The sequence below is a fragment of the Leuresthes tenuis genome, unplaced genomic scaffold, assembly GCF_036924035.1.
Source record: "Leuresthes tenuis unplaced genomic scaffold, fLeuTen1.0.hap1 SCAF_10, whole genome shotgun sequence".
Classification (NCBI taxonomy): Eukaryota; Metazoa; Chordata; class Actinopteri; order Atheriniformes; family Atherinopsidae; genus Leuresthes; species Leuresthes tenuis.
In genome coordinates, this window is record NW_027325364.1 from 28,476,914 (window position 1) to 28,488,288 (window position 11,375).

Here is an 11,375-nt window from a genome sequence, read left to right on the forward strand (position 1 = left end):
TTGTCTCCATTGTTTTAGTTTCATTTCTCCTCTAGCATACAAATAAGAAGGTGATTATGATGCTTTGAATTTGACACGAACGAAAAAAATGTCTGTTACACCAGCCAGACTTTTTATTTTACTTTTGTTTGCCTTCAATGGATCTACTGAAGCGAAATTGTCGTCGTCCACATTTGATGTCGTATTTTCTTTTTTTTCAAAATAAGAAAAAAAATCGCTTGGAGCAAACTTTCATCTGTAAATGATTGGTTCTGTCTCCACTTTGAAAGTGTGTTCAGACGCCTTTGGGTGAAAGTCTAAAAACGACACACAAAAACAAATGGCAAGACTTCACATGAGTCTGAAAGTGTACACTGTGTCTGTGCGGGCACGACAACAGCTCAGTCGTTGTTTTTGCTCGACTCGTGGTCGCTCTGATCGTCGGTGAAGCACACGTCCACCTCACTGTCATTGTCGCTCTTTTGCTCCGCGTCCTCAAACAGGCCGCCCGGCTTGTCCTCCAGCTTCTTGACCGTCTGTCCGGGGTGTCTGGACTTGACGTGCCGCTCCAGATCCCGTCTCCGCACCAGCACCTTTCCGCAGAAGTCGCACCTGTACGGCGTGTTTCCCTCTGCGTGGAGCCGGATGTGTTTGTTTAGATTACTGGGGTCTCCGAAGGGCCTGAAGCACACCTTGCACTTGAGCGGCTTGTAACCTGTGTGAGTCCTCATGTGGATTTTCAGGCCGTATTTCCGCGAGTACAGCTTGCCACAGTACAGACACAGGTGCCCCTTTTTGGGTTTACCGGACCCGCTGTTGCTGGTGCTTCCGGCGGGCATGGAGTCCAAACGCGTCCGGTTCTTCTCCGCAGCGATCTCAGACAGCTGTTGCGTGTGCATGGCGATCTCCCGGTCAATGTTTGTGATTGAGCCCAGGTCCTGGCTGAGCGAGGGCGCGCCAAAGTAGGACATGGACTCTGGGTATTTGAGGAGGTTGCTGAAGTGGAATTTCAAAGGGTAGTAGGGTGAGCTATACAAAAGCTCCCCGTTGTAGACAGTGAAGGGCATCAGCGGGATATTACAGTCTCCACTGTAAGTCTTAACACCGTCAAAGTGAGGGAGAGATAACCTTTCAAAATGGAGTCCAGGGGGCATTTGGGGGTAACGGGACGGAGACAGACCGGAGTGCATCCGGCTCTCTACGTGCTTAAAAGCCGAGGTTTCCTCCATGTGAGACAGCAGCGGGAAACCCCGGATAGCGTTTGTGCACGGTACCATCGGAGATGTGGAGTCCATGATCGCAGGTGGGCACTTCGGAGGGTGACTCCCTCCCCCGTTTAGGCCCTCGCCTAAGTGGCGGATCGGTTTCATGTTCCCGATGAGTTTGCTGAACCCGAGGCCGCTCTGCTTCCCACTGGATTCCTCCCTGGAAGCGTCCGTGCCCGGGACTTTGGTGACGCCGGTGGGTTTGAAGGCAGAGCGCACGCCCGGATGGAAGCCCATGTTGCACAGCACCGAGGATGTGGTGCCCAAACCGAAGAGGTGTCCCTGATTTCTGGCTGAGGGAACGCTCATGTCTAGAGCCCTGTCCTGCTCCTCTGAGCTGTTTTTCTTTAACAGTCCGGTTTTGTTTAGAAAAGGGGAGGAGGACACCGGCCGCCTGCCAGATTCTGAGATGGAGGAGGTACTGTGACCGCTCCTTGGTGAGGTAGAGGTGTTGGGGATGTCTCCAGATTTTGGTGACCTGTTGAAGGTCTCCGTGCCTCTGACCTGCTCGCTGCTCACAAACCCCCGCCCGTTGCTCAGAGCGCAGTGGAAGTGGACGTGGGCCTTAAGTGTGTTTGGGTATTTGAATATTCTCCAGCAGTACCAGCAGATGTAACGCTCCTCACCTGCAGAGACATGGTGAAATGAATAATGAGATTAACGTGTATCGTTAAATCACACGTCACAACGTCGAGATTTATTTTATTTCTTTGCGTAAAAGTCATTGCGTAAAACTCAACTAACAGGTTTAGTAACCTGTAGAAAAAAGATCTGTGAGCGCCTTCATAGAGCTTCATAGACCTCCCAACACACACACACACACACACAGTTCAAACACGAGCCAGTGAGATGAACAGACTTTCTTTTGAAATAAAATACAAAACTTTTCAGTATTTTCAGCGAATGATAACCGATAAACGGTCCATTTTAAAACATTGCATTATGGAACTGATGCCTCTATGGAAATGATTTTTTTCTCAGCCACTGCTGTGCATCACCGTGAAGTTACTGTCAGGTACAACAGACCAGATCCCGTCTATAATATCTGGTGCCAAATGGTAACAGACACAGGGAGCCATCTTAACGACCCCCAGACGAGCACTCTGAGGATAATATAGATGTAATGATTTTGTAATCCTCATACAGGCCATTGTTTCTGATCACCATCAAATGGGCAAACGCCCTGCCCAATCTGGCGCTCCGAAGCCAATGCATTGAGTGCGGCCTTTTCCCTCTCTGTGCTCTTTCCCGTGGAAGTGACAGCAGCTGTTGCTTGAAATCGCAAGTCCCCGGAAACAATGGCGCCGGCCCATCTGTTGACGCCTAATAATGGGAGAGAGCGTATGTCCAGGAGAGCGCGCGGTGTGTTGGGCCGGAGAATCAGGGCAATATACACCCCACATAAAAGTTAGCATTCATTAGGCCACAATACCTTAACGCACCCACCTAATTCACCGTGAAGCACTTGTTTTCTAATTATTTGCTTTTGAATACATGAATATTAATGACATGGTGACATTCGTTAACCTCCATCTCGCGAGTGAATCGTCAGCCTCTTCTTCTGCGCTCGTCGAGTCGATTTCTGCTTTTAATTGCTGTTTTGTTCTATGATTCAAGCACCGCAATTATTTTGTCGCAATGTTTTTGCCTCCGCTGATGTCGTATCAAGCTTTGCCGTTTTGTTTGCACAAATTAGTTAAGAGGCCCTTCCAGTTCGGATAAATATCTATAATCCAAAACATTGTCCATTGAGGGATTTGATTTCTTTTTTCACAAAATATCTGTTGATAATTCTGCCCTTTAATCGGATTAGTGTCTGCTGAGCTGCTGTTTTACCAAGATTAGATATTAATCCCCAAGCGCAAACCCTGAATTATTATGACTAATCCAAACAAATGGCTTAAAAGTAAAAAACACAGACTGATGACAAACGAGTAATCCCATTAGATAATATTTCAATTGATATTGAGGTTGAGCTTCCTGCATTAACTGAGCTCTATGTTTCTTTTTTGCCAATTTGACTCATTTCATCTTGATACTTTCCTTTTTTTTTTGTGAGCTGCTGCACAATGATCTGTCTCATCCGTACACAGCAGCTCGTTGAAGACGGCACTTTCAATCAATCTAATTCAAGTAAATTCCTTCGTCCTTTTGCTTGAAAAAATAAGCACATTTGATTTTATTAACGAAAATACTGTATTTTCCTCAGTGGATAAAATAATGACTTTAAAAAAAAGATGTGGCTGAGGTGGGAAAAACGACATTCGTTGGATTTCTATTTCTGGGCAAAAAAAGAACTTATTAGCAGTCGTTTGTGATGGGTCCTTCCACATGTCAGGCTTTCAGTGCGCTCTGTAAAGCTATTTGTTGCATCACATGGAAAGAAAATAATCTGAGTATATCATCAGAAGTGAGGAGAGAAAAGCAGTCCCCGATAAAAACAACAATAATAATAATAATTATTATTATGCTATCAATCGAAATCTAATGAAACTTCACATCATTTACCCCACCATTGTTTCTCCCACGTGCGTTAAAAGACAAACTCTCCCCCTTTTACTATGATTAGCAGTTTGATTTACCTTTCTCGTCGTGCGTGGGAGTGGCCGTGGTCGGGATGTCGTACCACTGGGCCAGAGCGTTGGAGTACCAGACGCTGAGCTCCTCTCCAGCGGGGATTTCTCTCAGCACGCGGTAGAAAATCTCCAATTGGAAAAAGGAGGGGGAAAAATACGTCAACGGAAATGTCCAAGTAAAAATGAAAGAATAATTTCATATCGACATCAAAGTGTGATGTAACTGGGGTGAAAATTCACCTGTCCGCCCGGTAAGTCCGACACAGCCTCTAAATTTTGCTCTTGGCTGTTCCTTGCAGCGCGGATGAATCCGATCCAGTCTGGCACGAGACAGCCGGACTCGTCCACGAACTCCCCACGTACCAAGCGGATCTGATCCAGAAAGGAAACGTGATCATGAGAGACCTGAGCACTAAAGGCCCGACGGACAAACGAACACACGCACACAGAGTGAGCCTAAATGAAAGACGCAACCAGCACAACTGGCTGACCGCCGAGCTCAAAGCAACTTTAGATTTAAGCCTCCTTTTATGCAGAGTATCATTTGAATATATTTATTCGTTTAATTATATTTTGTTTAACTATTATACCAATAACGCTCCCCACATGACTGCCTGTTTGAAGCGGAGGTGTTGCGGCCGCCGCATGACCGCAGCGCGCTTAACGCGTCCTTATCCGCTCTGCTGATAAAGATAATGGCACACGGGTCTAATTGAGTTGATATGGGAAACGAATTTGAGGAGTGTCAGAGCGTTTCTAAACTGTTCGAGGACATTAAAGCTCGAAGCGTGACATTTGACACAGAGATTGCACCTGATGATCCCCCCGCAGCCCGGGGCCACGCATTTAGACGCATCAATCACAACCGCTGACAGCTTCTGCAACAACAGGCTGCACATCCGCAAATTGTTCACTTTTTTCCTGTAAAAAGAAAATGTTTACTAGTTGAATTTGACTTTATAATGATTGTTAATCAAAATTTCTTGTATGAATGAATTAATTTTTGAACCTTTGCCACCCCGAGGTTCACACATTCACCACAACCTTGCAGTTAAACCGAAAAAAAGTGGCCAAATTACACGGATTCTGTTTGTTTTTATCACTTTTCCTGCTGTCAATATTTTTCCGTGGCCCCTGGGCCGAGGCCCAGATTTCACAAGCATCTTTCTGTGGCCGGATTACATTAACATTAAACGGCTCATCGGGATAACAGGGCCGCCGGGCAGGGAAATGTGAGGTGGCTGGGGCGCGCAGTCCCACGCAGCGGACTTGGGTTGCCCATTAGGCCGGTTAAGTAGAAGCACAGACTGACAAGTCGGCCACTAATAGAGCTCAATTATTTCTAACCTGACAGGCCAAACCAATTAATTACTCTGTACCCAATGACGTTTGACAGTTTAGTTTCCAAAAACTCAAATCGAACCTCTTTTTGTTGTTAGAAATCTTGCTTTTTTCATTTCTATTTACATATTAAAATGACATATTTTAACATGAAAAATACATTTTGATTTAGAAAACTTTATGAAATAAAGCGAAAAAAAATCCATGAAATGATGACATTCCTAATAAATGCATGCTATCTCGTTAATAATTAAGCAGGTTATTAACTTGAAACAAACCCTTAACTTCTCTAATAAAACAGTCTTTTACAGCCATAACTTAAAGAAAAAGTTTTTTCCACCCCCTCCTTCTTCAATATTTCAAGCTTACCTTTTTCTTAGGTCCAACTTCCTTACGGTCCGACACGTACTTCCCCAGTTTGAAGATGCCAGGTACCGGTCCTATCCTGAGTCCGGCCGGGATGCTGCAGTCCGCAAACACACTGACGGTGGTGGACGCCCGGGTGGCTTGCATGGCGTGGGGTGAGATCAGAACCATGAAGCCTGATGGAAACCGATGGTGAGTGATCGTACAGGGAAGGAGGAAGAGGAGGAGAAAGAAGATAGGAGAAGAGGATGAGGACAAGCCGATATCCGCCCTCAAAGTGACGCGGCGGTGTTATGCTCTCCGGCTTTTGTAGTGATGGAGAAGGGTAAGGGTAAGGTAGACCCCCCCCCCCCCCCCCCCCCCACACACACACACACACACACACACACACACACACCACCACCACCACACCCCCTTCCACACACACACACACCGACCTCTATCTGAGGATGCAAGTGTGTGAGTGTGTGGGGGGGGGCGCGCTCCTGAGTTCGGAGCAGCAGTGAGGTGTGTGTGTTTGTGTGTGTGTTGGTGAGTGTGAGAGAGTTGGGCTCTCCCAGCAGCTGTGCAGAGAGGGAAAACGGGCCGGCCTGGTCACATGGAGACTTTCCCTCACTCCGCCGCATAATGAATTGCTCGAAAACGGTCAAGAGACACAAAGGGCCAGGCGACCTTCCCATCCCCGAAATCCAATTTGTCAAGGCCAGAGAAAAGAGAGTGCGGAATCAAAGGTCCAGAGCAGCCATTAATCCTCAGCATGTGGCTTTGTCCTCTAGACAGTTCCGATATTTTAACTGACAAATCCACTGTATAATTTCTCCATAAATCCTCACCCCTCTCCATTCTTCCCTTTCAAGGCAGGTTTTTGAAAATCAGCGGCTACTTTAAATCTACTTGGCCGGCATTCTCAAGGCTCTGCGTACTTCAAAGGGCTTCGCTCTGCCTCCTCCTTTTTGTCCTTAGATTAACAAAAGGAGCAGGAAAGTTTAGAGGACTTGTTAACTTCTATTGACTCTCGGCGTGTGCCGGGTTGAGATCAGGCAGGTACTGAAAAGGGAGAACCACCAGCAGGAGGAGAGACACGACGCGAAAATAACATCTTCCCAAAGTGTGCGCACGCACGCACACACGCGCACACTTGTGGTTTTCTTGTCCCGTCTTGCAATACTTTAACAGTTTTATTCTGCAGTGTTATTGTAGAAAGACACTCAAACACCAGGCTGATGAGGCTGATCTGTAATTGTATAATTCGGCCTCAGCATGAATTAAAATCATCTAACTCATGATTGTGTTTTAAAATTCGTCCTTAAAAATGTCCACTTTTTTTTTCATAATAAACACTAATATGAGGCAGGTGACATGAGCTTATAATGAAATGTCAGTACAATGCGGCTGCTTTAAGTCTCTGGTCAAATTACGCAATGTTATTCATCCGCTCATTATTAGGGTTTCTGACTTTAATGGCTCGATTGACTGATTTAGTTGGTTGAATGATCGATTGGTTTTGCAATTAGCCTAAAAAATAGAGAGACACCCCCCCCCCCCCCCCCCCCCCCCCCCCACATACACACACACACATACACACACAATAATCAGCCTAAACAGCATGGCTGCTCTGCGAAAACGCATGTAACTTAAAAAGTTTGCTCATGAAGGCAGCTCCGCATGCTGGTGATCATCTTCTGACTGACGGTATGTCAACTTTTCCTTTACAGTGAAATTATTTAACCCCTGTTTAACCCATAAAATAGTGATATAAAGATTTCATGGAATAATACCACCAGTCATTGGCAGAAGTCGTTCCAATTGGCTTAAGAATAAAAAAAAAAAGATCTTGGATTTGTGCCAACAGGGCAACTGTTAAACCCTTCAGATAGCGTTCAGATACCAGATTCTACTGACAGCAGAGCCTCCAAAATCTACACATCTTAAAAGTGTGAATACATTAAATAAGTGTATGGCGCAGCAGTTTGTCTTGTGGTTACTGCCGTGATGAGTCTGAGCAGGAGCAGAAAGGACGAACAAGAACCTGTGGGCGATCAGTCCAGACCGTGACCATGTTGACCCCTGACCCTTCCACCGTGACCTCTCACTTATTTTCTCTGATTCTGAATGAGAAGCATGCATCGTAGCTTAAGTTGTAAACAACAATCTCCTGGAAAGGATGGCTTGGGTACATAAAAATAGGAGAGGATGGTTTTGTGGGTCAAGTGGTAGTTTTCTTAAAAATGGATCGTGAATAACTGAGCCTAAAGAAAAACCTAAAGCGAACAAACCCACCGTTTAAATCAGATAAATGCATTGATTCTTATAAGATGATTTGAAATTATCCAAATGAAAAAAAAACTGAAGACATCAACTGGAGGGCTATGCTACACATTAACGTCCCTCTGTGTCTCTTTTCTCCTCGCCGCGCTCTCTCAAACAGTCCAAACGACACGCGAACAATCTCATCAATAGAGCGCAATGTTTGCGCCCGGCTGCGCGAGGGGCTATTTATTAACGCCTCGCCATTCGCGACTGGTTCCCATCCCACACACCCCAGCGCGATACTTTCAAGTCCCCGCGATTCTTCACAGTGAAACGAATTATTCTTGGAGGGGGCGGGGGGTAGAAGAAAAAAAGAGAGGCGAGGACGTTTCCTTTCTGTTTGCGGAGAAGTTACTGTGCGCACTGAAGGCCCAAAGTCCAGTCAAAAGGCTCGGTTATCAGACTAAAGGTAGTGTTGGGAGCAAATGGGATGGAAAATTAAATGAATTTAAATGGCCTGACTGCGGCGAAATTGTTCATCCGCATCCCTTTTCTTTTTTTTAAGAGTGAGAAAAAAATACATTAATTACGTGGTTGGATCTTTATTCTGGAACAATATTGTGGAGTCAATCAACAGCATTCCGCCAGCGCGCTTTTCTTGAAATGAACTCCATCTCTTTAATGAACTTAAATAACGACCTGAGAAGAATCGGAGCTTGCAAGGAGGAAGACGTTTTTATGGGGAGTTCTACCGGCTCTTGCCAGCTTCCTTTTGGGGGATTTTAAATGTCTAAACGATGGGGCTCTCTGATTTAACTGGTTGGCCATTAATGAGCCATGAATATAGAGGAACAACCTGTCTGCGAAGCAATGCGGTAAATACAGGGAGCAATGCCCCACCAGGGATCCCCATTCATGGTCCTTGACATGGGCTATACTTCAGGGGTGCCAAAGGTTCACCGCCACCTCTCCTGGTTTGGTTTCAATGGCCTACCATTTAGGACCCCTCTGAGTTCAGAAGAAAACGCATTTTTTATGTCGACCCATAAACTTTCTTTTGGTCTATTCAGGGAAGCCAGATCATTGTCCCAGTTAGCAATGAGGCCTTTTTCGCACAGATTCCCACGTTGCAAAGAAAAATGAAATGGTGTTTGTCTGAATCCATTTATTCCCCCTCATGTAAGTCCACATCGAGCTCTCACATTTATCCGGTCACACTTCTTTTCAATCTATATAAAAAAAGGAGAAAACCTAAATCGTGGAGCTTTTTGTTGTCCGGTCTGAAGGAATCAAAGCTTATCCCCTTCAGACCTGTCTGCTCTTTAAAAGACGAAAGACAAAAGAAGGAGGAAGGGGGGGAGAGCTTCTTTTGCCCCCTTTGTCTTTTTCTTTTTTGCTTGTTTGTTTGTTTTCCCAGATGAAAAACCACAACCGTTCATATGTGAGGTGTTTCACTTTCTCAGAAACCTTGGGGAAAGAAGCAAGCTGCACCATGACCAGCTGCCTGGATGCGGGTGGGACATTAGCAGCGAGTTTGAATAGTAATTATGCTTGTATGGGACTCCCACCAGATGACATGATTGGGGTTTTAAGCCAGACTAATATTCAAAATCGCATTAGAGAGAAGCCGAATAAACGGCACTTGATTCAGCGCTGTTCATGCGTGATTTCATTCAGAATGCCTTCTCCCCTCTCCCCCCGAAATGTGGGCTGCACCGTTTTGGTATTCAAAGCCTCAACAAAGTTTTCTGCGCCGGGCTTTTTCAGGCCACATTTTTCCTCACTTAAACTCGCCTCCTCTCGCATGAGGAGACGCGGATAAAGGCGTGTGAAGTTGGCGTGAATTGATATGTTTCGGTGTACCTTATAAATTCATACCTTTTCTCACTCGAGCGCCTCAGAAAGAAAGTGTCACTCAGGTCGATTCTCTCTGCTGTCCGACGCATTTAGCAGGAGATCTATTTGAGTATTTGAGGAGTTAATTCCTAGGCAAATGTATGCAGACAGGGCTCCGAGTGAATGGAGCAGCGTGTCAGCCGACCCTAATTGGGATTTAGCCACCCAAAGCATGTGCACAAAGTGACAGAAAAATCGCAGGTTTCAAAGAAAGTCGCAACTTTTGCCCTTTTTGGTGGTTATTCTCTCGACTCAGACTAAAACGGCGTTTTTTTGTCTTTTTTTTTCTCACAGGATGAAGGTTACTGACCTAGTTAGAAACGTGGGCTGTTTCTGCAAACCTAAATTGTGAGCAATGGCAAAGAGCACGTTCTAAGACATGCAGCTTTGACTTCCCTGCGTGGTTGAATATGATGAGAATTTATTTTAGCCGATGCCGTGGGTATTCCTGTTGTAACAGCCAGCCCATGTGTGTTTCATTATCTCTCCTTTAATTAGCTTTTGTAAGATAATAAAGACAAAATCCGTCGCATTGCACTGATGACGGTCGTATGAAAAGGAACATGTTTTTTGTTGTTGTTGTTTTTTTAATCATTTGCGGTGCCTGTTTTCAAGTTGTGTCCCGTTTGAAAATCTGAAAATTTTTATTTTTAAGAGTACATTTTCCTGCATCGGTGTTTGTGTCAGTGAACGCAGCTTTATGTAGGAAGTAAAGAGGAAGTCGCTTTTCTCGGGCTAATTTTAAGACCACAGTGTCCTTTTCGACAGCGCCAGTTTTAATACGAAGCACCATGGAGAGCTCCGCGTTCCACACACACACACGCACACACATCCCTACACACACGCACAGACTCTTTTGTCCGTTAATTATATAGCTAATTACATAACAGAGAAGTGGAATTCGACACCCCTGAACTTAAACCTGAAAGTAGATTCTTATTTACTCATCCTTCGGGTCGGCTGTAGTGTAACAATCCGCTGCCCCCCAAATTTAATCTAAAACCACGATCATCCCGCGGCCCTTCATTATATCTGAGACTGACAGTTCTGGGTTCAAACTAATTGTGTACTCAGGGTTCGGCTGGGATTATGTTGTGGAAATAATGCCCGAAAGAATTATTGATTACTTTAAAATTAAGTCTAGGCATAACAATCTGACAATTTCACAATGTTTACATACTGATGTAAGACATGCGAGTTGGATTTGAATTTCTTGTTTTCCTATTTTTTCCTTAATTTTGCTTTTCTATTGTTACTTGATGTGACGCTTATTTGAATAGGATGATTTCATAGCAGTTTAAAGATTTTTGAAATAGTGGTTTAAAGCAGCGGGCATTAAAGTAGATAAACATGAATAAAAATAGGAAGGCTCAGAGTTCCAATTAAGTTCCATTTTTTTATATATATAAAAGTTATTGTGGAATAAAAAATCAGGTTTTCCCTTTTTTGTTCATGTGTCCATTTATAATAACAAAAGCACTGTAATCTTTTTTGTAATAGTACTAGTCCTGCTTCCAAGGCTTGGCGCGTTGCATTTTCCAACACTCTGCCCCGAGCAGGACACTAAGTGTGTTTGGCATCTGCAGACTAGATCCAATCCTTCCCAATCAGCAGCAGAAGAAAAAGGTGTAGATGTGGATGGAATGAGGACATGAAACGGCTGTAAGCCGTCACTTTGTTGCAGTACGGTATTTGACTGATT

The 11,375-nt window shown here is 44.7% G+C and overlaps 1 protein-coding gene across 1 annotated transcript; it reads right to left on the reverse strand.

The window, feature by feature from the left end:
• Nucleotides 1-361: 361 nt before the first annotated feature.
• Nucleotides 362-5,698, reverse strand: prdm13 (PR domain containing 13). Its single transcript, XM_072393341.1, has 4 exons — nt 5,531-5,698; nt 4,061-4,192; nt 3,827-3,947; nt 362-1,870 (listed from the first exon to the last, which is right to left on the reverse strand). The coding sequence occupies exons 1-4, from the start codon at nt 5,696-5,698 to the stop codon at nt 381-383; spliced, it is 1,911 nt and encodes a 636-aa protein (XP_072249442.1). The 3' UTR covers nt 362-380.
• Between the last annotated feature and the right edge of the window lie 5,677 nt (nt 5,699-11,375).